Consider the following 23,759-nt stretch of genomic DNA (forward strand, 5'->3'; position numbering starts at 1 on the left):
CACACCCCTCAGTGAGCATCACGCTCACAGGCTGCACGATCAGCCTCAAAACGTGCACTTTGCCAGAGGAGGTTGCTCTTGGGGGGGGTGTGTGTGTCTCCATTTTCCCCCATCCCCTTCAGGAAGGGGTTCCTGGAAGCCGACCCCCGCAGCCTCCCGCCCTGTCCCCGCCGGAGGGGAGCGGCCTGGGGGTGCGGGGTTCGCACCCTGCACCGCCGGGGTGCCTGGCAGGGACTCCGGGGCAGCCCCTGGTCGCCCTCCGGCCCTCCCCACAGGATCCGGCCGCTTTCCCCACAGCCGCGGGCCACCCTCCAAGCCTTCCCCACAGGCCCCGTCCGCTTTCTCCGCAGTGCCCGGTCGCCCTCCCGCCCTACCCACAGGCCCTGGCCCTCCTCGGCGCCAGCTCCTCCTCCGCGCCGGCAGAGGGCGGCCGAGCGAGGGCGGGCCGCGCCGCGCCGCCGTGTGCAGGCGGGTGGCGACCATGGCCGTCCTGCTGGAGACGACGCTGGGCGACTTGGTGATCGACCTGTACACGGAGGAGCGGCCCCGCGGTAAGAGCGCGGCGGGAGGGGGCCGGGGGAGCTGGGAAGCGGAGCGGGGCTGGGGGCGGCCGGCTCGCCGCAGGCAGCGCTCGCAGCCGCCCTCCGCGCCAGGATGGATGGCGCCTGGCCCGGTGAGGAAGTGCCGGGTCGTGGCGGCCGCTGTGGCTCGGAGGGGAGGGCTTGCGGCCGGCTGCCCTGCGGCACCCGCGGCTCTGGCGCTGTCAAGCTGCCCGAGGCTTTCCGCCGCTCGGGGGAGGAGAAGGGGCCGTTGGGCCGTTCCCCCCCGTGCCGCCATGCCGGCCGCCGCGCTCCCTCAGCGAGGCGGGCCCTTCCGTCCCTCGGGCTGTCGCCACTTGAGGGTTTAGCTGCCGGTGCGGCTTCCTGAGGGCGCCGAAGGGGTGGTGTCAGGCGGCACCCGGTGTTCTGTCACCCCAGGGCCCCGGTCCTGGGGTTAGAGCCACTCGAGGGCCAGGCTTTCTGCCGCCTCAGCCGTCCCGGTTGGGCAGCCTCTGTGTGTGTCTGAAATGCTTACAGGCGCCAATTGCTGTTGGGAAGTTTGGATATTTATTTTTATTACGCTTTTATTGTGTATCTATTGCATATTTATGCAAAATATTGAGCCATTCTAATTCCAATTCTAATAGCCATTGCCTATTCTAAATCGAAAGGCAACTGTGATCTTTCTTGGGTGTTTGGAAAGAAGCTGGGGAGAAGAAACGTGTATTTCTGTACAAGTAGCTGTATTTAGGGCTCTCGGAACCACCAGAGATAGGCTTTAGGAAGGGAGGAAATGTCACCTCTCCCTTAGAGCATTTGTCACAGCATTTATAGGTTGTGTGCTGATGACTCTTAGCACAGTCTGCTCCGAAACCACTCTTATACGTATTGAATATCTATACTTATATTTGTAACATCTGAACTTACTCTGCCTGGGGTTTTCTTTAGTAAATGTTGGTACAATTTCTTACAGCTTGTCTGAATTTCCTGAAGCTCTGCAAAGTCAAGTACTACAACTACTGTCTTATTTATAATGTGCAAGTGAGTATTCTCAATTCCTTATTTTTTTTTGTTGGTTTAAATTCACAAACATGAAAGCAATATCTTATGTATTCTGCTTTGTGGTAGAGGGATTTTATTATACAAACCGGTGACCCCATGGGAACTGGCCGTGGAGGGGAATCCATATTTTGGTAAGTAAAACTTCTGTGCTACTTAATTAACAGAGATGTTGTATAAGGCAATAGGGATTCCAGTTAGATTGTCTTCAGCTCTCTTGGGGCAGAATTACTGATGGGAAGTAAAAATGTTGATACTTAAGTTTCTATGGTTGTCATACCTAAATACCTTTTCTTTTCAATGCTGCCTTTGGCCATTCAGATTTTTTTTCTGGACAGTGTTCTGTCTTTGACCTTAGAAGTGAAGTTACAACTAACAAGTTGTACGTAAATTTCAGTTTGTTTCAAAGTTAGCAAACATCTATAGGTTTGGTTTTGTAAGAGAGGTATCATAACTAAGTGCTCTAGAAGGCAAAATCATTAGCAGTTTGTTACTATTTTACTTTTTGTAACAACTGTATTTAGTTGAGTGGTAGGGAAATATAGAGGCTATGGTTGATTTTCTCTGTGTGTAAGAAAGCAATCCTGTTGCTCTAAAAATTTATTAAGTGCATTTTAGTTATGTTGACTGTGTATTAGGAAATCACTTTTCTTCCTTGTTTAAGATGTTTTTAGTGGTCATGCACATAAAAGTTGAATAAATCTTTCAAACGAATGGAGGTTAGCAAAGTGCTTATGTTCTATACTATTCCTTTGAAATTGTAATTAAAAGTAGAATTAAAATTGCAGAGCAGAACTAAACCCGGCGTGTTGGGGAACACAGTATATAAACAGCTCAGTTTGAACAGAGGCAGTGTTGCTAGACCAATGTTGGCTTTTGTAAGCCTGGTCTGTTGGAGCCTCTTAATACAAAACCTTGAACGCATGGATCACCACTCTGGCGATCCTGGAAGCAGTGTAGTTGTGCTAAGCCGATGCAAGTCTAGGTAAGTAAACTTGCCAGACCTGAGCTGTCTCTGCACATGGGTAGGTCAAGTTTATTTTGATATTCTGCTCTTTTATAAAGGTTTGGTCTTCTGCAGCTCATTGGTATGGCAGATAGGGAGTTCTAGTGTGATGAGAGAGTGGCAGATTCTGTTCGGCTACTAGCACAGAGAATGGTAATTTGTCTTTTCTACCTGTTGTTTACTGCCAAAGTTCACAGAATTGGGAGTTTCTGTTCTTGCTACCCAGGAGACTGATGCAGGCAAAGTTTAATTTGAATCCCCTCTTCATAGAGGCTCATACCTGCTTATCAAAATGAGTTCCAACACAATACTGTCTTTAAGTTTGGGCAAATGTGTGTATTGACCATGCTTCTGTGAATTATGGACTGAGACAAAATAAGTGATAGCAGGGTTAGACTTAAAAAATGAAAGAGTTTAACAATTTGCAATGTACTGTGTATCTCAAGTTACTGTGTGCAGTCCTATCTGTATGACGAACTAAGTTTACACATAGATTTAGTGGCTTTCCATTTATCTTGGAAGATAAATTTGTGAGAAATTATTAGTGTGGATTAACTTATTTTTATGGAACCTACTTATCAAAATACATATTTGCTTCATGCCTTAGAAAAATGTTATCTGTGCCATGTGAAAACATACAAACACACACCCTTTCCCTCCCCTCACCCTTCCCAAAAAAGCCTCGTTAAAATGTCTCAGAGAAAAAATGTTTTGTTCCCTGTAATATAAAGTGAATTATGGAAGTATACAGGTCCATAAAAATGTACATGGTTGCATTATAAATTCTGCTTTTATTTGAATGCCAGTGTAAAAATTTTAATGTTTTATTTACTGTTTTTTACAGCATTTGTTTATCTCACTTTTTAAAATTCCTTTGCCTTTTAACGTATTTGTTATATATATTTTTCAGTCAACTATATGGTGATCAAGCTAGATTTTTCGAGGCAGAAAAAGTGCCAAGAATTAAGCACAAGAAAAAGGGAACTGTGTCAATGGTGAACAATGGTAGCGATCAGCATGGATCACAGGTCAGCACACAGTGTTGGAAAGCCTTAGTATGTGTCTGAGTAACTAAAATGAAAATTCCTTGAACTCACAAAGAGGCGTAACAATGACAGAGTCATGTCAGTAGCATCATCTTGTTATATGGTCAAAAAACATATAAAAAACTGGACAAAAATAAGTATTTTGCATAGTGTTCCAGGTACCAATGGGTATTTGATTACAGGCAAGAAAGAGATTAAAATTCTCAGATTCAAAACCTGTCCTAGATTAATTTTATAAATTTTATTTGTTAGCATTCAGTCCTCTTTATTTTTTTCCCTTTGTTCATTCATTTCTGTAATTCCTTGATGGGATTTTGCTAATGGATAGAATGGGCAGGAAAAAATCCTGTAGTTAAATGGAAGTGAAAAGTAAGGAAACTGGGTTTTGAAATAATCTTAAAACTTTCTGGTTATAATTTCATGTTAGTTTGAAAACTGAAATCATTCCAGTTTCCTCTGTATGGTTACATAAAAGTGTCCAGTAATAATATAATGTAAGTTTACAGTTTTATCCCAGTGGTGTTGTGAAACCGTTGCTGTTCCCTGTTCACACAGTTTTTGCTGTAGGTATGTTTAAAACTCTAATCTCATAGAATGATTTTATTTCTAAATTTTTATTTTAGATGCATTGTCACTTTTATATATTAAAATGCCTCAGTTGTAGTATCCATATGTTTTAATTTTAAAAAGAGGGTTTTTTTAATAATCAAAGAGCAATTTAAAGAAACTACAGTTTTATTCCAGCTAGAGCTTGTAATACATGGAGTCAATTTTGCTGCTTCCCTGCATTGTACGCATAAAATTGTTTGGGTGGCTGTGGCGGTGAGCTGTAGCTTGGCTCACCATGTTCTCGGACCTGATCGAAGAAGACTAATCTTCTCCCACACAAGTCAGGAATAATTTTTTCCCCCCACTGATTTCAGTGAGAATTGTACTTCTCCTGAGGTAAAACTCAAGCCCTGAATTTTTCTGTTTACTGGTTTTGTATCTTCTTTTGTAGTTTCTTATTACTACAGGGGAAAACCTGGATTACCTTGACGGTGTACATACGGTATTTGGAGAAGTGACAGAAGGCATGGATGTATTGAAGACAATTAATGAAACCTTTGTAGATAAAGATTTTATCCCATATCAAGATATCAGGTATGACTGTTTTAACTTCCCTTTTTGAGGAATACATTATAATTAAACAAATTAATCTTTTTCGGTAACTAGATTAATATAACAATGTCGGGTGACCTGTACGTGGTATCTTAAATACTCTTTGATTCCAATATTATTGGTAAAATAAGCAGGTACTAAAATAAACAACCATATAAGAAAATGCGCAACTATATTGCCTTTACAAAAGCATCAGTACTAGTATTTACAAGCATTACAGTAGGTTTGGCTGTTTGAGATGTAACTGAGATCAGTGGGAATGGTTTCCTGTTACTTGGGTAAAGAGAGTTCTATTTGCATGTGACTGATGCAGGTCTTGATTTTGTTTCCTATAAGGATAAATCACACAGTAATTTTAGATGATCCGTTTGAAGATCCGCCTGGCCTGTCTGTTCCTGATCGCTCACCAGAACCTACTAAAGAACAGCTAGATGTGAGTGTTTATGATTGCGTCTTGGGGAAAAGTTGGAAGAAATAATTAAATAAATTTATCCTTATTAGTGGCCAGCACAGACTTGGTCAAAATAAGAACACTGTCTTTAAGACTTTGTCTGTCAAATCTATATCCTAGGAGCACTACACTTTTTTTAACACAGGAGGATAAGAGATGCTCTTCTGCTACGCCAGCTTGAGTTCTGATATGTCAGATGCTTGTCTGTTATTTGGGGCTGTTGCTGTGCTTAATCAAATACAGCTGCTTAATCTTTCAAGAAAAGGATAAAAGGGTAACTTGGGTGCTCTCCCCTGTGACTATGATGGAGTTAGGTTGGAAAGCCATATTTTAGATTTCTAGTTACAGTGTAGATAAGCAGAACATTTGGAATATTCACTTTTGGCATTACTGTTGTTTGTATACTCTTGTAGAAGACAAAATATAACTATTACTAATATTAAACTGCTGCTGTTTTCCTTTTAAATGTGAAATAGTCTGTGTTTCAGTGGAAGTAATCTGGGTCATTCTTTGAGTTATATCTGCAAGCATGCAGATATACAACCACTGTTGTGGTGTATTTGTTCAAACAAAAGGCATTTGGTAAAAACGTCATTATTCATAACTTACTCATAGCATGCTATGGGAGATTATCTCCTTGTAGGGAAATGATTGTTTCAAACAATGAATAAATTGACTAGAGAAAATATTGTTTATTTTTAAGCTTAGTAGATATAATTACAAGAGTGAAATTAGGCTTTCATAGTATGTCTGCATTGTGGTTAATCTCTGATGTATCTTCAGGTATGTTAAACGGTATAAGGAGTTTAATAGCTCACTGCCAACTGCTTAAAGATTTGAAAACTTATACTTAGTTTCCTTCTCCTATAGCCTATCTGAAGATACACCTTTTGTAGAAATGTCTGGTCTGTGGAAAGGGCAGCATTCTAGAGATGCTGATGAGGAGAAAAAAATTAAACCTCAAATCCTGTCTAGATGTAGATGTGCAAAAATACTGGAATACTGTGTCCAGCTTTGGAGTCCTCAACACAGGAAGGACATGGACCTGTTGGAACGGGTCCAGCGGAGGGCCACGAGGATGATCAGAGGGATGGAGCATCTCCCCTATGAAGACAGGCTGAGAGAGCTGGGGTTGCTCAGCCTGGAGAAGGGAAGGCTCCAGGGAGACCTTATAGCAGCCTTCCAATATCTGAAGGGAGCCTACAGGAGAGCCGGAGAGGGACTCTTTGTCAGGAGATGTAGTGACAGGACAAGGGGTAATGCTTTTAAATTGGAAGAGGGGAGATTTAGATTAGATACCAGAAAGAAATTCTTTCCTGTGAGGGTGGTGAGACACTGGAACAGGTTGCCCAGGGAAGCTGTGGATGCCCCATCCCTGGAAGTGTTTAAGGCCAGGCTGGATGGGGCTTTGAGCAACCTGCTCTAGTGGAGGTGTCCCTGCCCATGGCAGGGGGGTTGGAACTCGATGATCTTTAAGGTCCCTTCCAACTCTAACCATTCTATGATTCTATGAAAAATAAAATTCTTATTGTGATATACCATGTCTATTATTTGAGTCTTAATAGTCACCACAGATATTTGCAGTGTTCCTTATCTTAATTTCTGGTAGGAGCTATCTAGATTAGAAATGAGTTGACACTTGTGGGGAGTTGTTGAGTATGAGACGGGAGTATAAAAGAATTTAGAATATCTAACTGAATATGTTTCAAATTGGGCCTAAAAGTTCATACATAGTTCATAGTGCCTGAAACACGAGGGTAACATCTCTCCCTTTTTTTAGTTTAAGTGGGTAGAATAGAATGAAAGCCCACTTCTGCAGAGATCCAGTGCTTCATCATTTTTCACGTTTTGAGGAATGAGAGGGAAGTCATCCAAGTAATATTTGGAAAGTGGGAAAGAATTTTTGGCCATGGATTGGTAATAAATACCTTTTTCCTTTATTTTTCAGAGTGGCAGAATAGGAGCAGATGAAGAAATAGATGACTTGAAAGGACGGTCTGCAGATGAAATAGAAGAAGTTCAGGCAGAAAAAGAAGCAAAAACTCGTGCCATTCTTCTGGAAATGGTGAACATCCTCTGTATTTACCTTTTAGATGCTATTCCTCTGTGCATATTATATTAAGTCTAGGAGGATATGTAGTATTTGTCTTGAAATTGCTTATCTGATGGTAATGTCATGGCTCCGAATCTGTGCTATTAAGTGTCTGTGGTACAATGAAAAGGATTGAGCATGAGCACTGGAGGTGGTTTTCTGATAAAAGTGGTGATATTTTGTTCTTAAAGACAGGATTAAAAGTGGGTCAGTGGAGGCTTTATAAAAACTTGCTGGAAATGCATCCAACTAAAAAATGTAGCATACATAATACACTGCTCAATATCTTGGAAAAGGTTTAGCACGTGTGGGAGAGAGCATTGCTAATTTGAGATATTCTCTTCCCAGTACATACAGTGGCGTTAAGATTGCATTATTCATATATGTTATGGCTGTCTTCCATCTGTTGAGTTTAATGTTGCTTAATTTATGTTTTTTGTTCTTAAATATAATGTTTGGTAACTGCTGGCAGTTGTAAATTCCACGTAATAACAAAAAATTGTCAATAGGCTTTGAAATATCTTTTTTTTTTTCTTTTTTAACCAAAAAAATTTTAAAAAAGCACACACACTGCTGAAGGATGAGTGAATCCATGGGGATTGCAATGGGGAAAGCAAGGTAGTAAGTGTTTGTGACTTTCATGAAGTCACAGCAGTGGAATTGCAAATAGATAATCATTTTTAGGTGCTAGGGAAAACACTTTTTAGTGACATTGAGTAGAAAAATATTTTATTAATTTTTTATTTTTGTGGTGGGAACGTGTCTGAAATCATCCAAAAGATGTGTTGCCAGTGTGCTTGTAGCAATAGAATGTAGAGAGCTTTAGGCAGAAGTGATGAAGTCTTTTTCTGTATGCTGCAGGTGGGAGACTTACCAGATGCAGAGGTCAAGCCACCAGAAAACGTGCTGTTTGTTTGTAAACTGAATCCTGTGACCACAGATGAAGACCTAGAGATAATATTTTCACGATTTGGTCCAATTAAAAGGTAATTATTGTAAGATAAAAAAGAAAACCTTTTTTGCTGAAACTGAACTTGATTCCTACTGGTCTGTTTAGATTTGGCTGTTCCATGGTAATCTGGTGTCTCTAGGGATGTAGCCTATGCCTGCATGTATTTGGATAGAGACCACAGCAATGGTGGTGCACAATCAGATCTGGCTAGATGAGTATCCTGTCCCAGCAGTGATTTTAAGTGAAATCCTAGGGAAGCGTAGGAATGAGGAAAGCACATGATACTCTCCCCAGGCCCCCGTCCTCTACCTCCTTTCAGCATTTTTTATCTCAGATGCTACATGAGCTTGATAGAGTCTCTGGGTTTTCTGTTCCGTGGGAATATGTATGGTTTGGGATAAAGTGACAAACATTTCTGGCATCTGATATACTCCTTGTTAAGGTGTTCCTCGTGCCTGCTGCCTTTTTCAGTTTTGGACTTGGCTCTTAGTAATTTTGGTTGATTCTTCCTACTACCAGTGTCAAAAGACATGATGGACAGTGAAACCTACTTTCCTATGCCTCTCTATCCTATACCCCAAAAGCATCTTTTTTTTCTTGGAAAGAGTACTAGCCTACACACTCATGCTTTGTAAAGGAATTTTCCTTACCTTGTTTCTGCTTTCTCAACCTTTTTCTGTTCTTTTGTTTTCATGTGAAGATGAGAGGACCAGAACTGCATATGGTATTAAATAAATCATAGATTTACAGTGGCACAGCGATATTCTCTGCTTTGCTCTCAATGCCTTTCCTAGTTAATGCTAAAGCTTTTTTTTTTTTTTTTACAACGCACAGTTAGGATTCCCCCCCAGGCTCATCTTGTTGCATTTACTGACATTGAATGTCATTTGCTATGGTGTTGTTCATTTGGTCTCCTAAGAACTTTCTGTAATTTTTTCAGTCTTTATTTTTGCCACCTTTAACAATTTAGTATCATCATCAAACTCCACTGGTGACCTCTTTACTTTCTTGGTGAGAAATGACTGTTTACTCTTACCTGGTCTTTCACAGGTTTATCAATGCAAAGATGTTTCTTATGCAGTTGCTGCTTAATTTCCCCAAAAGCCTTTGGTGCAGGAATTTATTAGAATTTCTAGAGGGATTTTGAAAGACTGCATCAAATAAGTCATCCTCACGCATAAGCATATTGACTCTTTCAGAGAACTTCACTTTGGTTTATTCAGATGGCCCTGAGAAGGTCCTATTTATTCAGATGCACTTTAACTCTGTTCTGCATTGAGTTTCTACCAGTTTGTGCAGCAGACAGGCCTGCAGACTCACAGATCCTTCACTAGGCTATCTGTCTGCATGAGTAAAATCCACACTGTTTTTGCCATTCTTACGATTCCAGCATGATTTCTGGATGTCCTAGGGATTTCTTACACTTCTTTTTTCTTTTTTTTTTTTTTTTCTTCTTCATCAGTTTGTTCAGTACCTCTTCTGCAGTTCTTCCTTTCAGATAGATTCTCTGAATAATCCAGAGAGGGGGGTTCTGGCACAAGAACCCTTCTTCATCACTGATCACTGCTGCAAAGAATTCATGTAGCTTGTATGAAAGGCCTTGAAGTCTCTCTTTTCTTTTTTTTTTTCCTTTTTTTCTTTGTGTTTTTTTTGTTTGTTTGTTTTTTTGTGGGTTTTTTTTTTGTTTTTTTTGTCTTGATCATCTTTTGGATTGTGTATCCTAATCCTGATTTGGCACTTCCTCAGTACACATAGGGGGACATCTCACCCTATTAAGTCTCACCTTAATACCACATTTCCTGCCCTTGTTGCCTGTCTGACCTCTTTCAGCATCCTGTAGTCAGAATTGTCATGTCATATACGAGAGTTTGGTAATACTGATGCAATCCTGTATTGTTCTCATTCTGCATCTACTGATTTCAATACTTCAGGCTTCTTAGTTTGGCCAGTGAACTGCCTGATAAGATGGCTGCTGAAGAGGTGCTTGCTAAGAAGAGAAAGATTGTTATATGACCTCTCTTCAAACTTTCCTTAAAATGACTGAGAAAACGGAATGTTTCTTGTCTTGCATTAGTGAAATGCAAGAAGTCAATAACACAGTGATGTTGGAAAATAGATTTTGTTTTATTAATCGGAAATTCATCCCTAGTTCTACACTTCATGTTAACCACTTGTGAGTTAAGTGTAGTAACTACTCAAGTAATGTCACATGCATTTTTTTCTGTGCAGACACCCCCAACATCAGTAGGTGTCTCAGAATCAAGTGTTATAATACCTTCAAGGGTTTTTTTGTTGTGGTGGTGGGTTTTGTTTTTTTTTAAACTGTTATTCTCCCTTTTAAGCAGTGCTTGCCTATCGTATGTTTTTTGCTCCAACAGCATTGAATTTTTAATTTCCTATCAATTTTTCAGCTGTGAAGTGATTCGAGACTGGAAGACTGGTGAATCTCTTTGTTATGCTTTCATTGAGTTTGAAAAGGTATGTTTTTTAGGTATACTGTATGTAGATTCTGCTTATAAAAATTCATTTTTGGTATACTTCTGTTAAGGAAAAACAGTGAAATCTTCAAGTGTGGGGTAGCTAATGTTTTCCTCCTACTGACTTAGTTATAGAAGTTGTAGGTCCTAAATGAGGCAAACATTTAAGTCTCTATTCAGCCAAGCAATACTAATATATTCTTAGGTTGTCTTGAAACCAGTGGGATGGGAGCAGGTCCCTTTTTCTTTTCCCTCCCTGAGCACATTAGGACTTTGAAGAGTTAGAGAAGGGAATGTTAGGAGAGAAAGGAGACATGCTGCATAGAGAGAGGAGGGTGTATGAAAGAAGGTAGATTGGTGTATACTGTAGTGCCCTGTATAGGACTTGTAAATGATGCTTGCTCTATCAGCATGCTGCTCTTGCTGTGAGATTCATAGTAAAAGTTCTCTTGATGGTGCATAGCTTCTTGTTTGCACCTGCGAATCTCTCTAATCTGTGAAGAAAACTGGAAAAAGCTGGAGAAGTGTTCTCACTTTTCTTAAGACTACTTATGTCCTTAAAATGGAGTTTTTATTAGTTGTTGTCCTGTTTTTTCCCTTGTTTTTCTGAATGTACAACGTGCCAAACACGTTGTTTTAGCTGGGTTGGCGAATTTTTAAAGTAGTGAAATGAACTGAAGCAATGGAATTTGAAATGCTTCCACTCGGACAAAGCATAACTATTTATTTTGAAATGGCACAATGCAAGAACTGTGCTTTAGGTAATTTTAGAAAAAAAAATATGTATGCCATTAAGCAGTTGAATTTGTGTTTGAGCTCTTCAGTGAATATTGCTATGAAATAATCGCAACTCAAAATTTTCTGGAAACATTAATATCAGGAGGAAGACTGTGAGAAAGCCTACTTCAAAATGGACAATGTGCTGATAGACGACAGACGGATACATGTGGATTTTAGCCAGTCTGTTGCAAAGATTAAGTGGAAGGGAAAAGGTTGGTACACTTGTGATTCTTTCACCCTCATAACTTAATAAGCCATGACTTCTAAACTGTAAGTCTTATGTAAAGAGAAGCAGTTGTTATGAATTGAAATCACCTCATCAGCAGGGATACAAATTTTCCTGGTATTGTAATAATACACAGCAGCACAGTTGCTGTCTCTTCACTTGTTCCATAAGATACAGTAGAGGGGTATACTACTGTTATATTAACATTATATTGCCATGGATTACTTTTTGATCAGATATATTTTTACTACTAAACCATTTTGTTCCTCTCAAGCATTGTGATTTTTTTTTTATATTGCTTATTAGCAAAATAATATGGCAGTACATTGTCACTTTCTAGTTTCTTTTCTTTATTCACTGTATGATAGTTGGGTGTGTACAAGAAAAAGTCACTGTTCAGGCCCAGAATCTCCCCTCTTCACCTCCTGTAGGTCAAGCATATTGTATCACAGGCTGCATGTTATAAAACCCGATTTCATAGGATGTTAGAGTTGGAAGGGACCTTAAAGATCATTGAGTTCCAACCCCCCTGCCATGGGCAGGGACATCTCCCGCTAGACCAATTTCAGACATTTAAGGATGTTTTGAGAGGAAAAAGATAGTGGGAAGATTGGATACAGTGGTTATTTGGTTGTTGGGGACGTGAAGCAAACATTGGACTTGGAGACATGACTATGCATTGCAGTGGTGGTGATCTTGTGTGTCTTCGCCTAAAAATGCAGTCAGCCCTCAACTGTTTAGATACAGTTTCTCGCCACCGGGGACTAGTCGTGGATACTGAGGTACTAGAACTTGTCCTGCGCAGAGCTGAGATGACTTTGTAATCTGTACCGTGCTCTGCAGTGCATCCTGTACTAGCTGACTACACGGAAAACTTTTCTTTATCTGTGTAACTTAGGTTTAAATTGTCCCAAATACTGGAAAGCTAACTATAGTCTCATCTTGTTGTGCTTACATGGTACCCAAAAAAATGATCTCCCCAGGGAAGTGGTGGATTCCCCAACATTGAATACTTCTAAGGTTCAGCTGAACAAGGTGCTGGGCCATCTTGTCTGGACTGTGCTTTTGCCAAGAAGGGTTGGACCAGATGATCCTTGAGGTCCCTTCCAACTGGATATTCTATGACTGACCCAGCCAGTTAATATTGCATTTTTAAGTATGACCGTGAGATGGCAGCACGTTGCTATAGAATAGTTCATTAATCTGTGAGCTGGTACTTTCAAGTGATGGAAAATGAAATCTGTCAGGCCCCTCTTTAAATCAAGATATGACAGGGTTTTTTATAGTTTTCTATTTGAGTTCTTAAGATGTTACTTTCTCAGAGGTTTTTCTTTGTGCAGCCCAGAGCAAAAAGTCATTTCATAATGAGAATATTCTGTAGGCTTTCATGGCAACAGAATTTTAAGTAGTGTGACACAGGACCTGTAGTCAGTGGGACTGAACCAGTTGCTAAATCTTGCTTTGTGATCCTGTTCATGTGTTGTCTCCGCTGGACGTGAGTGAGGAGAAAGCCATATGTTGTTTAATGGGACCTGCAAGCAAGAGAAGGACAGAAAATCACAACTTGTCCTACTTTCTTCTACTCTGTTACACAGATGTCAGTGTTGTTTCTGGAACTGTATCCTGCTTTGAATCTTGGTATCGTTATGAAGAGCTCTTAAATGCATAAGCAGAACTTAGTGATAGGTATGGGTCTTGGGTTTTTTTCAGTTGGAGTGAATTGAATGTATATTTGTACGGACAGGTGGGCGGTATACCAAGGATGACTTCAAAGAATATGAAAAGGAACGTGACAGACCTTCAAAACTTGCTCTGAAAGAGAAGGTGAAACAAAAGCAGGAGTATCCTTTTCTGGTCAAAGGTATTTTCAGAACTAAGTACAGTTCATGAAAACAGCCTGGAAAAGACTTTATTCTTAAAGCTTGCCAAATGGATGTTTTGCTGATGCTTCATATAACCATTTGGTGTTTGAGATGGAATCAAGCATTTTATGTTTTTCATTCGATTAGATTAATTTAGTAAAACCAGAACGTGCTGTTTCACTTCCATGTTGTGTGCAGGTAAATAATGTTCCCAGTCTAGACCCCTGGAATGACGTATGGCATAACAGAGTTTTAAGTAGCTTTACAGGGGACCTGCTGCATCCAAGAGAGTTCATAATGGTAACTAATCATGCTCTGTGGTGAGCGTGAGAGAAAAGAAGACCATAGCTTGTTCGGATATCCACAGGTAGAAGAGGAAGGAGAATTGGGACCTGTTTGACAGGACAGAATTCAATTATTTTACACAGCTGATTTTCTCAGTGCGTATGATCCTATTCTGACTGAAATACATAGTAAGCCTTGGTAAAACCTGGTCTGTTTGCTTCATGAGCTTTTATGTTCTGCTACTTACTGATACTAAGTAACAGATCTGTCCTTAACCAACACCATCAGTACCAAGTATGACCTGGTGCTGGATGAGGATACAGAAGAGTCTCAAACAAGTCGGTCGCACTCGGCTAAAAAACAAAAGAAGAAAAAGCACCACCACTCTGAAGATGAAGAGGATGACAAGAGGACCAAAAAATCTAAGGTACTTACCTCTTCATGCATTAACTTGACACACGTTTATTGTTCTTCTAATAGGAGAAGCCAGGAACAAAAAGTCTGATACTGAACTGAGGACATGGTGTGCAAAGTCCAGTAAAATACAGCAGTTGTAAACGTCCAGAAGGCTGGATGTTAGTATCTGATTGTGAAGAGGCTTTCCAAATCTTCCTGCACTTTCGAAGCTTGGCAACTCTGAATGGCTTTTTGCCAAAACATCCTGAAGAGTCAATGTAGCCTCTCATAAAGTAGGAGATCTTCAGCACTTTGAACTTGTTGTTAACATATTCTCAGTCATAAGTTAGTAGTTAATCATATTTACTGAATGCAAACTATTTCTCATTTTCTTGCCAGACCACTGTGTGTTGGTTTTTTCACATATGGAATCAGAAACACAATCTCTTTTTATTGTCTTTTTTTTTATTTTATTTTTCTGTAACTGTTTTGGAAGAGTTTGTGTAAAAATCTGTGTGCAGGTTTGCTTGCATCTGTATTGTGGAAGCATATGGTGCTGCAAGAGTCGGGCTGGGGAGGAGATCATCAGGAGACAGTAGTTCTGTCATTCATTAGTTCCACTGCAGCCTGTCAGGCCAGCGCTTGGTATAGTCAAGATGTTGATGTTTCGTGGAAGCGATGTCTGCAGTGATAAAGTGGCAGGGTAAGCACTGTTGAAGTGTGAGCATTAGGAGGAATTGAGCTAAGCTGAAAAACAGAAAAAACCCGAACCCTGGTATTTTAACAGTGCAAGCTTTAGGAGTGAGAACAAAGCTATCTTCTACCAACTTTGCAGCAAGTAATAAGGTTCCAGCCACAGTAAATAAAGCCGTTGTCCTGGCATGAGTTTTGAATACTGCTGTAAGTTGGGTGTCCAGAGAGCATATGTGATTGTGGTGTTCCATTGCGTCACTTCTTGCTGTGATGCTAAAACTAACTTTTCTCATGAACGTTAGCAATTAAGTTTTTTCAGTGCCACCAGTGATGAGCCCTATTGCTCATTCATGGTACAAGTCTTTTTGTCACTGTCTGTATAAAATTCAGTCGGGATCCTTTGGATGGAGGGCAGGGACCTGTTCAGATAATTAAAGTCTCCATCAGAGCATATACATATAAGAGGTCTAGACTGCTGTTGGTTTAGACTTCCTCTTATCTCTCTGGCTGATTGACATTGTCGTTTTAACATTCTTGAAACAGATGTTTCTGGAAGTAATCTTTGTTCTTGATGGTTCAGAAATTACACGTGTGGAACTGTCTGGTCATGCGTTATCAGCTGAGAGCGTTTTAAAATCATTCAGGTGTCTCCACCCATGCAGGCGGTACAACAGGTACTGGCAGCAATAGGCTGTTAACCTCATAGGGTATAATTGTTACAAGGGGACTTCAAGACACATGAGCAGTAGATTTCGTAGCACAAATATGTGAGGACAGAGGGATTGCTGGTGATATTTCCAGGTTCTGGAAAAGACTGTTTTTCTAGTGTTTAACTATGTGATCTCTTCTGTATCTCTGTATATTGTTTTGTGATTTAGTTCCCTGCTCCTATTGTGGTTCTTCCGTGTAGTCTACTGCTGCTGTATTCAGGTATCTTCTTCTTTCCCAGTGCTTTTCTCTCTGTTGCTCGCCTTTACCTGGTTCAGTGTAAATAGCTTAGCCTTCTTATGCCCAAAATCACAGGTGGAGGCTTACCTCTATTCTCTGATGGCAAGCAATGTAGTTCCCTCTTGGAGCTGTGAAAATGAATATCTGGGAAGAATTTTTCTCTGTTTCTGCACTTGAATGTTCTCGTTAAGTGTGGACTGTATAGTGTGCACACACTGGACAGTATGTTCTCAATCTGATTTAGAGATTCAGTAAGTATCTTGGGCACGGCCCTTTTCAGATGAAATCTGCCGGCAGCTTAGCTGACAAATCCTGTTTAGCATATACAAAATGTATTTTCTTTTTTAAATATTCTTTTTATAGATTTATAATTCAGGCATAATCTGCAGAACTCTTACAAGAACAGGGGAAGGAGGCATGTTCTTGAGGTGGAGTATGTTCAGTGTGAATACTGATGCCAGCAGAAAGTATAACAGTATGGAAACTTTTTTGACGAATGGTAGCGTTTTTAGTATAGGCAAACAAAAGCATTTTCCCTTAACCCTATTTTGGAAATACTGAAATATATTTGAGGTAAGAACTTTAAAACAAAACAGCAGCAGACCTTCCACAACTAATTGACCAATGACCACAATAGCCATGCTTCATACATAAACTTCCGTCCTGAGCCCCTAGTGTGGCAGAGATTTTAATTAACAGATAACAGGGCCTTATAATGGGAAAGTTCTGGCAACTGAAACTGCAGTCTGTGCTTCAGCTATGACTGAAGGGGTTTTATTTTCTGAATAGTTTCCATGATGATGAATTGTTTTTCATTTCTCTTGCTGTTTTCATTTTTTCAATAGTGTATTTTGACTCATCCTTTTCTTAATCTGACACCCGTTTCCTGAATCTTCAGTCTCTGTGTTGATGTTTTAAGAATATATTTTTTGAATCTTATGCTGTTTGACTTGATTCCAGAGGGTAGAAGGGGCAGGGTGTTGTGCCTTGCCTTTAGTAGGTAACAGGATGTGGGTCTGGAGCAGGGGCTGCACTACGGTGTGGGTTGTTAATAGGATTCGGTAGAGTTTTTCTGAATACAGGTCACATTTCTGCTTGAGACTTATGTGACAACTTTGTTCTCTTTCGAGTTTTCTCTGCGTTTTTTGGTTCCTTGGATATTTATTTATTTATTTATTTAAGATCACTGGATCTGTGGAGGGGTATAGCCTGTCCAGTGGATTTTTGTGAAGCATTGGGGCTTCCTGACTTTCAGGTTTCTGTAGCGCATTGTTTTGGCAGAGATACTGATTTTTCTGGTTTTAATTTCCTGCTCTTACTGCTTATTGGACACTGTTCTCTTTATATTCTAGGTCAAGTTTGATCAAAATCTCTCTCCTGAAAAGGCTATCTCTATTTGTTTGGTCCTTTTACCCTTTAGCTAATGTACTTAATGCATGTAGAGGTGGCATATTGATTCTACTGTTGTGGTCGTGGTATTTCCAGCTGATTTACCTGCAAGTGCTCTTTGGCAAGTTACTATTTTTGGCAAAGCCAGCCATGAACTTCCAGAGAGATGCCTTTCCCTCTTTTCATATTTCCTTCCTTGTGTGTTCACCAGCACAGTGCTGGATTGAGAACTGGGGTGATTATCACTTACTGACTGATGACTGAGATCCTGAATTGGGAAATCTGGACTTCAGCAGTAAGAGAGAGTCTGTTTTTAAGTAGGAACTGAACTTTTTCTTCCTCTTCCAATGGGTAAACAGTATGTTTCAGACTTGGATAGAATATAAAAGATTTGATTTCAAAACACCATTCTTTTTAGTGTTTAAAAAAAAATCACCTTTTTCTGTGCCAAAGATTTTAAAAAGATAAAATCTTACTTAAGGGGAAATGTAACTGATTTTTGGGGGTTGGAACTAAGATGCAATTCATTCTATTAATTCAAATTACTACATTTTTTTTTCTTTACACTGTAATCTTATTAACTCCTGTGATGACCTTTTTGTGGCACTTTCAGACTTGCCCTGTATACCTCTACCTTAAATGCTTCTGTGAAGGTTATCGTGCTTAGCTGGTTCTCATATGACTTTTTTTTAATCCTTTCAGCAAATTGCCCTTTTCTGTGGCATTCAGCGTGGGTTATTTGTCTTTACTTTCAAGTCTTCACTAACCTGTTCCCTGCCTTGACTTGGCCAGTAGCCTGTCTCTGGTGGTGGCTTGCTAGATTTTTCAACTGAGTGCTGTTCTGTTTCTCCCATGTGCTGGGAGGAAACTTCAGCAACATAACAGCTAGAAGGCAGCAGTGCACCAACCCTGCCGTTTGGTTTTCTGGGCAATATTTTTGTCTCGTTCCTCTCTACTTCACCACCAATGTGTCCATCTTCTGATGTTTACTCAGGCCCTGTCCCAGAGGGGCTTTAGAACCTCTCGTCTTGTTCAAACACATGGAGGATGATGCTTTTGGGTACAAGAGTAATATGGCTGTGCATCATGCTGAAGATGAATGGACCAATCTTTTATAAATAGCTGGAAGCACCACTCCTTTTTGGTGGATTCAGATTTTTAAATCTCTACTGAAATGAAGTTTGACAGTAAAGATGGGGAATAAACATTTGGCCACCAGTGAGATTCCTGTATGCAGCAGTAGCAGAAATTTTTGATTATGTAGATAAAGATCAAATCTGTGATTACTGATATGCGTGTTGATCCAGGGGGTTTATGTTGCTTATTGTAACTCTATGTTGTGGTTTCGGCAGAATTTACTAAAACCAGACTGACAGATGGCCCTTCCCCCTCCCTCTCCCCGCCCCCAAAAGAGAGGAGAGGAAGAGATTAGGAGATTTGGAAGTTTAGAATGAACTAAACTACTTTAATGAAGATTTAATATTAAAATAAAACAAAACAAAAAAGAAAATAATGAAATAGATACAATATGTACAAAACCATATCAAGCTCCCAGGATGACAGTCACGTCACTGACAGGCACTGGGGAAGTCCCAGACTGGACTCAGTGACGAATGGGAACTGGATTCCAGCTCTGGAGTCAGGAACACACTAATCGGATTCAAAGGCAGATGAACAGACAGAGTCCTCTCTGGACATCTGCCTTTGAAGAAAGAGAGTTGACCCTTTGATCCCTCAGCTTTTATACTGAGCATGGGGCAGATGGGATGGAATAGCCCAGTTGGTCAGGTTTGGGTCACCTGTCCTGTCCGCTCCTCCCCACCGATGTGACCACCTCCCTCTACGTTTTTCCGTTTCCGACCCTCTAAGGGGCAAATAACGAAAATGGGCTGACCTTGGTTGTTATCACAATAAGTATAAGCAAGGGCCTCTCTGCATACCGTTCCTTGGCACGGAGCACAAACGTTGGTCTTATCACTCTGAGAACGAGCCATTTTCTCCACAATATGCCGTTAATTTCAGAGAGTTAGAAGAGGCCTAGCTAAGATTTAAAATTACAGAACAGAAAATTGGTTCGGTTTTACTTCAAACCAGGACACTCTAGTAGCTCAGCATTATCTACATAATTCTAAAGGAGGCGTTTGCTCTGGGAACCATCCTAGTCACTGCCTTTCTAATAAAAACTCTGCTTCGAGTACAGTTTTTTTTCACTACTCTTTTAAATAAACTTTGCTTGTTTGTACATGCAGCATAGGTTTTAGCCATACAGTTGTGAATGCTACTGTCAAGAGTACATATGTAGAAAAATGAAAATCATATCTGAAATGAAGAAAGAAATACTGTATAATTTAATGCAGGCATTTTTCATAGTTCATAATGATCTGTGTTTAACGGTGTTGTTATTAAAATCCCATAAAATGGTATCTGTCTAGTAGAGCCTATAATGATACTAAACATTCAGATGACTTTACCTTCAAAACAAAAATGCCTACCACTTTCTTAATAGCAAGTTGTATATGTATCTTTCTGCAGGATTCTGAAGCTCCCTCTTGTATTTCGTTTGCCTGTATATCTTGGTTGAATAATAAGAACAAAAAATGTCAAAACTCAGTGTTGTGTATTAAGAAAAATCTTTAGAGTTCCTTGAAATGAAATGGCAACTTCCTAAGTGATCTTTATCTTTTTACTTTTAAAACTGCTATGATACTGTGGCCTGTACGCCTGTTGGTACATAGTCATAGTCATTCCAGCATGTGCTGTGCCATAATCTTGTTAGTGTGACGTTTCACCATCTGAGAATTAAGCCATCTTCCCTTCCTTTACTGATACCCTGCCTCAGGGGCATCATACTGTCTGTCCAGTGAAACAAGTAAAGATAGTGTTCTACTGACAGCAATTCCTCCTTTGTTACATAAACCTCATTTCTCTCCAGAGCATATCTGTTCTGTGCGCTGGGCCACTCTGGATTCTTAGTGATGATGTGCAGAAAGCTGGGGAAATTCAAAATTTCCTCATTTTTGGCTACCTGAATTTGTAGCATTTTTTCTTAAAGAGTTTTTGTGTGTGTGCTCAGACACCATTGCCACTTGTAGTACGTACTGTTGGTCTTTTCTTTTTAGGCCATTTTAAATCACTTGTAAAAGACTTGTATCCCTTTACTATGTCTGTATGAGTGTATCCTCATGTGTTTTCTATATGGGTCGTACCCATCAGCCTGCAGAATACAACTGATTTTTCATTACCTCGTTATCATTTGACTGCACATTTAAAAGGATCAGATTCTCCGTGTTGCCTTTTTTTTTGTGGACTGCTAGCTTCAAGGAAGTGAAATAGTTTGCATGTGTGTGTGTAGTTTTGGTCTTTGTAGTGGTGACATTTGTTTTTCCAAAGCCTAGAATTTTGGCTATTAAGGATTATTAGAGGGAGATCTTAAAAAGCGTTCTGCATCTTCATAGCACTGGAATGCCTGTGAGGCTTGAACCAAAACCTATGATTGAGATATTTCCATGGCATAGATAAGAAATCAAAATCCAAATCTAGCTTAGAAGCTTGTGTGATTATTATGAAGAGTCTGATAATATCCATCGGAGTTGAATCCCTGATAAAACTATTTTTTGCTAAAGCTCCTTAGGAAATACAAGCAGTAGCATGCCTGGCAGCCATGCTTTTTTTTCCATAAATGCTGACAAAACCTTTAAACTACCTTCTTCCTATAGTTACAGTGGGTGTTTTTTATTTGTTACCTTTTTCAAATCATCATGGATGCGAATCTATTTCAGGTAGTACCAGCCTTAGCTAAGGAGCCAACCACGCTTGACTCTTTTCTAGTTCTCTTCATGTTTTTCTTTATTTTCCCCTTTTGTCTATAACTGCGTATCTGTCCAATTCCTTTAACAGGATTCTGATCGAAAACATGAAGCGGAACGCTGTAGAGAGAAGATAAAGAGTGAGAAGAAAGACAGGCATCGGAGTCGCAGCCGATCTCAAGAGAGAGACTACACTTACAGCAAACAAAAAGACAAATACAGAGACGACTTCCGAATAAGAGACTGGGATAAAAAAAGAGACAGAAGCAGAAGTCCTAAGAAATCAAAAGACAAAGAGAGGTCCAAGTACAGATGAAGGATGAGGAAAAGAGGGAGGGGAACTAAAATATGTTTTCTTCCGGCATTTCCCAACGTTCTCTCAAATGAATGTGCAGTTATTGGATGAAAGCCGTTGCCTTCTGTTGGCAGCTTGGTCTTACAATTCTGTGAATGCCCAGCGTATGGCTGTCGGAGTAAGCCTTGATTCCAAAAAGGTTGTTTCAATAAAATATTTCACGTTAGTGAAATGGTTTGAGTCTGCCATAAGGAATGTTGTGTAAAGCTTTTTGGAACCGTAAGCATGCACCAACAAGTGAATTGCCCTTCTCCACTGCAAGGAGATGTGCAGGACATACCTCCTTTCTACAAGGAGGTTGTGTTTATCTTTCAGCATTTTCAGATGCTTTGGCAATGAGTGTAAGAGAAGACCTGGGGAGACAGAAGTGTTTTGTGTGCACTCTTTCCAGAAGGTGGGCAGATGCTATTTGTATATTAATACTCAAACCTCTTTATTTCTTTCCTTTAAAATTAAGTGCTTCTGGTTGGCTTAGTCTTGTCACCTCCGTTTGCTGACACCAGTGAGCAGCAGCGGTTGAAGGCACTGAAGTTACTGCTGTGCCGCTTGCAGGGGTCGTGCAAGTGCTGCACCACAGCATATCAGTTGCACTTACTTGCTCACTTGGCAGCGTGGTACTGCTGGAGGGTATCTCTCAGAACTGAGAGCCACTTGGTACTTAGCCCATCTGTAGTCACTGTTAAAGATCTGGCCCCTGTAGTGTCAGGGGCATCCAGCTGCTGTGGTGTCAGGCAGGTTGTGTTGGGTGGGTAAGAAAGAAAAAAATAGCCATTACCAGAACTAGCCGAAAAGCGGAATTGTAACTTGCATTGTATGTGCCAAAGCCTAGATGGGATTAATTTTCAGGTTTTGTGGCAGAAGTAGGTCAGTTAATAGCTCTTCATCTACAGAGGAATGCAGGTGGTGTTATCAGAGCCTGGGTCCTAGTGAAAGTTGCCAGGTTCTTAAATATCTGGCTTGCTCTGATAAACAAGACCTTGCCATGTAAACAGTGTTAGCCAGTATGCATACATTTCAAGAATATGCATGTCCTCCTCTTACTCTCCAGAGGAGGAGAGATCTTGCATTGTTAGGAGGGAAGGGGGAGACATGGGGAATAGTATTTGTCTTTCCTTCCCCTCCATGGAATGTGTGATGGCTTGGAGGCAGTCTGCTTTGATGAATAAATTTAACTTTTTTCTTTTATGATTGTGTTTTTTCTGTAATATTTGCTGTAGCATCTGATTGTAATAAGTAGTAAGATTTTATAGTTTGATACCACCTTATTGGAATGTGATTTGCAGGACAAAGACTAAATCTAAAATTCAAGGCAGCCAAGAAAAGAAGAGTCGCTGCAAATCACTGTGCCCCGGAGGGCCAGTAGCCGTGCCCGGCTGGAGGATTCGAATGGACTGTACGCAGAAAGTGAGCTTCTGATGAAGATGCTTCTACGGGAAGGCTGGTACTAAAGGAACAAAAGCAGCTGTTTAACCCATGGCAGAAAATTCTGACTAAGCAGAATATCCAGACCCAAGTTGATGGGGGATAGTGTGGGTATTGTATACAGGAATATGCTTTCCAGAGACATCTACCCTGTCTTTGGTTTCTTAAATATTAAGTGTATTTGGCTAAGAAGCTGCCTTGTGCTGAATCCTTTCTAACTTTGGTGTGCTTCAAAGTGTGGAACTGGAAATCCAGGGTTTCCATAACTGTCTCCTGATGAAGCGTTTCTAAGTCCCCCTGGGGACTTGCAGGGGCCTGTGCCACCCTCAGAGTCTGAGCAAGAGCGTGGCCCCGCTGTCCCACAGGAGCGATAAATGGGAAGCCCCCTCTTGGGAGTCTGTCGCTGTTCCCTTCCAGAAAGTTTCTGCTTTCAGTCTGAGTGTAAGAAGACTTCCAAAGAACTGTACTGCTCCAGGATGTGATGCACTTGAGAAGTGCTGCTGAGGCAGAAGGTTTTCTCTAGCGCTTCCTACTTTTAGCCTGCTTTGTTAAAGAAACAAGGTTTGTACTGTCATGCTGTCCTCTGTTCTTTTCCACGGCACGTTTTTAACATGCGAAAAACACAGACCAAATTTGACAAGGATGTGGAGATGGTAAAGCAATGGAGTTCTTGCTGCTTTTAGGAAACGGCAATCATAGTAAGAGAAAAAACAACTTTATTCTGAGAAGCTGGATTCTTGCTGAACACCAGAGATCCTCTTACAGGAGAGATGACGAAAGTGACTTCACAGTATGAAGAGTTTCAGCTGACAGC

The 23,759-nt window shown here is 40.5% G+C and overlaps 1 protein-coding gene across 1 annotated transcript; it reads left to right on the top strand.

Annotated features, from left to right (window-relative positions):
* Positions 1-434: 434 nt before the first annotated feature.
* On the top strand, positions 435-22,707 carry PPIL4 (peptidylprolyl isomerase like 4). The gene is made up of 13 exons (XM_074164382.1): positions 435-551; positions 1,513-1,580; positions 1,668-1,732; positions 3,515-3,632; positions 4,651-4,793; positions 5,148-5,244; positions 7,211-7,327; positions 8,216-8,340; positions 10,718-10,784; positions 11,664-11,775; positions 13,534-13,630; positions 14,225-14,363; positions 21,260-22,707. The coding sequence occupies exons 1-13, from the start codon at positions 482-484 to the stop codon at positions 21,482-21,484; spliced, it is 1,443 nt and encodes a 480-aa protein (XP_074020483.1). The 5' UTR covers positions 435-481; the 3' UTR covers positions 21,485-22,707.
* The last annotated feature ends 1,052 nt before the right edge of the window (positions 22,708-23,759 follow it).

Source organism: Numenius arquata, chromosome 2, assembly GCF_964106895.1.
Source record: "Numenius arquata chromosome 2, bNumArq3.hap1.1, whole genome shotgun sequence".
In the NCBI taxonomy this organism is placed as follows: Eukaryota; Metazoa; Chordata; class Aves; order Charadriiformes; family Scolopacidae; genus Numenius; species Numenius arquata.

What these genes read in the sequence shown, in the direction of transcription:
- PPIL4 (XM_074164382.1), top strand. Translation starts at nt 482, where the DNA reads ATGGCCGTCCTGCTGGAGACGACGCTGGGCGACTTGGTGATCGACCTG. An exon ending in CACGGAGGAGCGGCCCCGCG is followed by an intron (nt 552 to 1,512) that starts GTAAGAGCGCGG and finishes AATTTCTTACAG; the next exon opens with CTTGTCTGAATTTCCTGAAG. An exon ending in CTACTAAAGAACAGCTAGAT is followed by an intron (nt 5,245 to 7,210) that starts GTGAGTGTTTAT and finishes TTTATTTTTCAG; the next exon opens with AGTGGCAGAATAGGAGCAGA.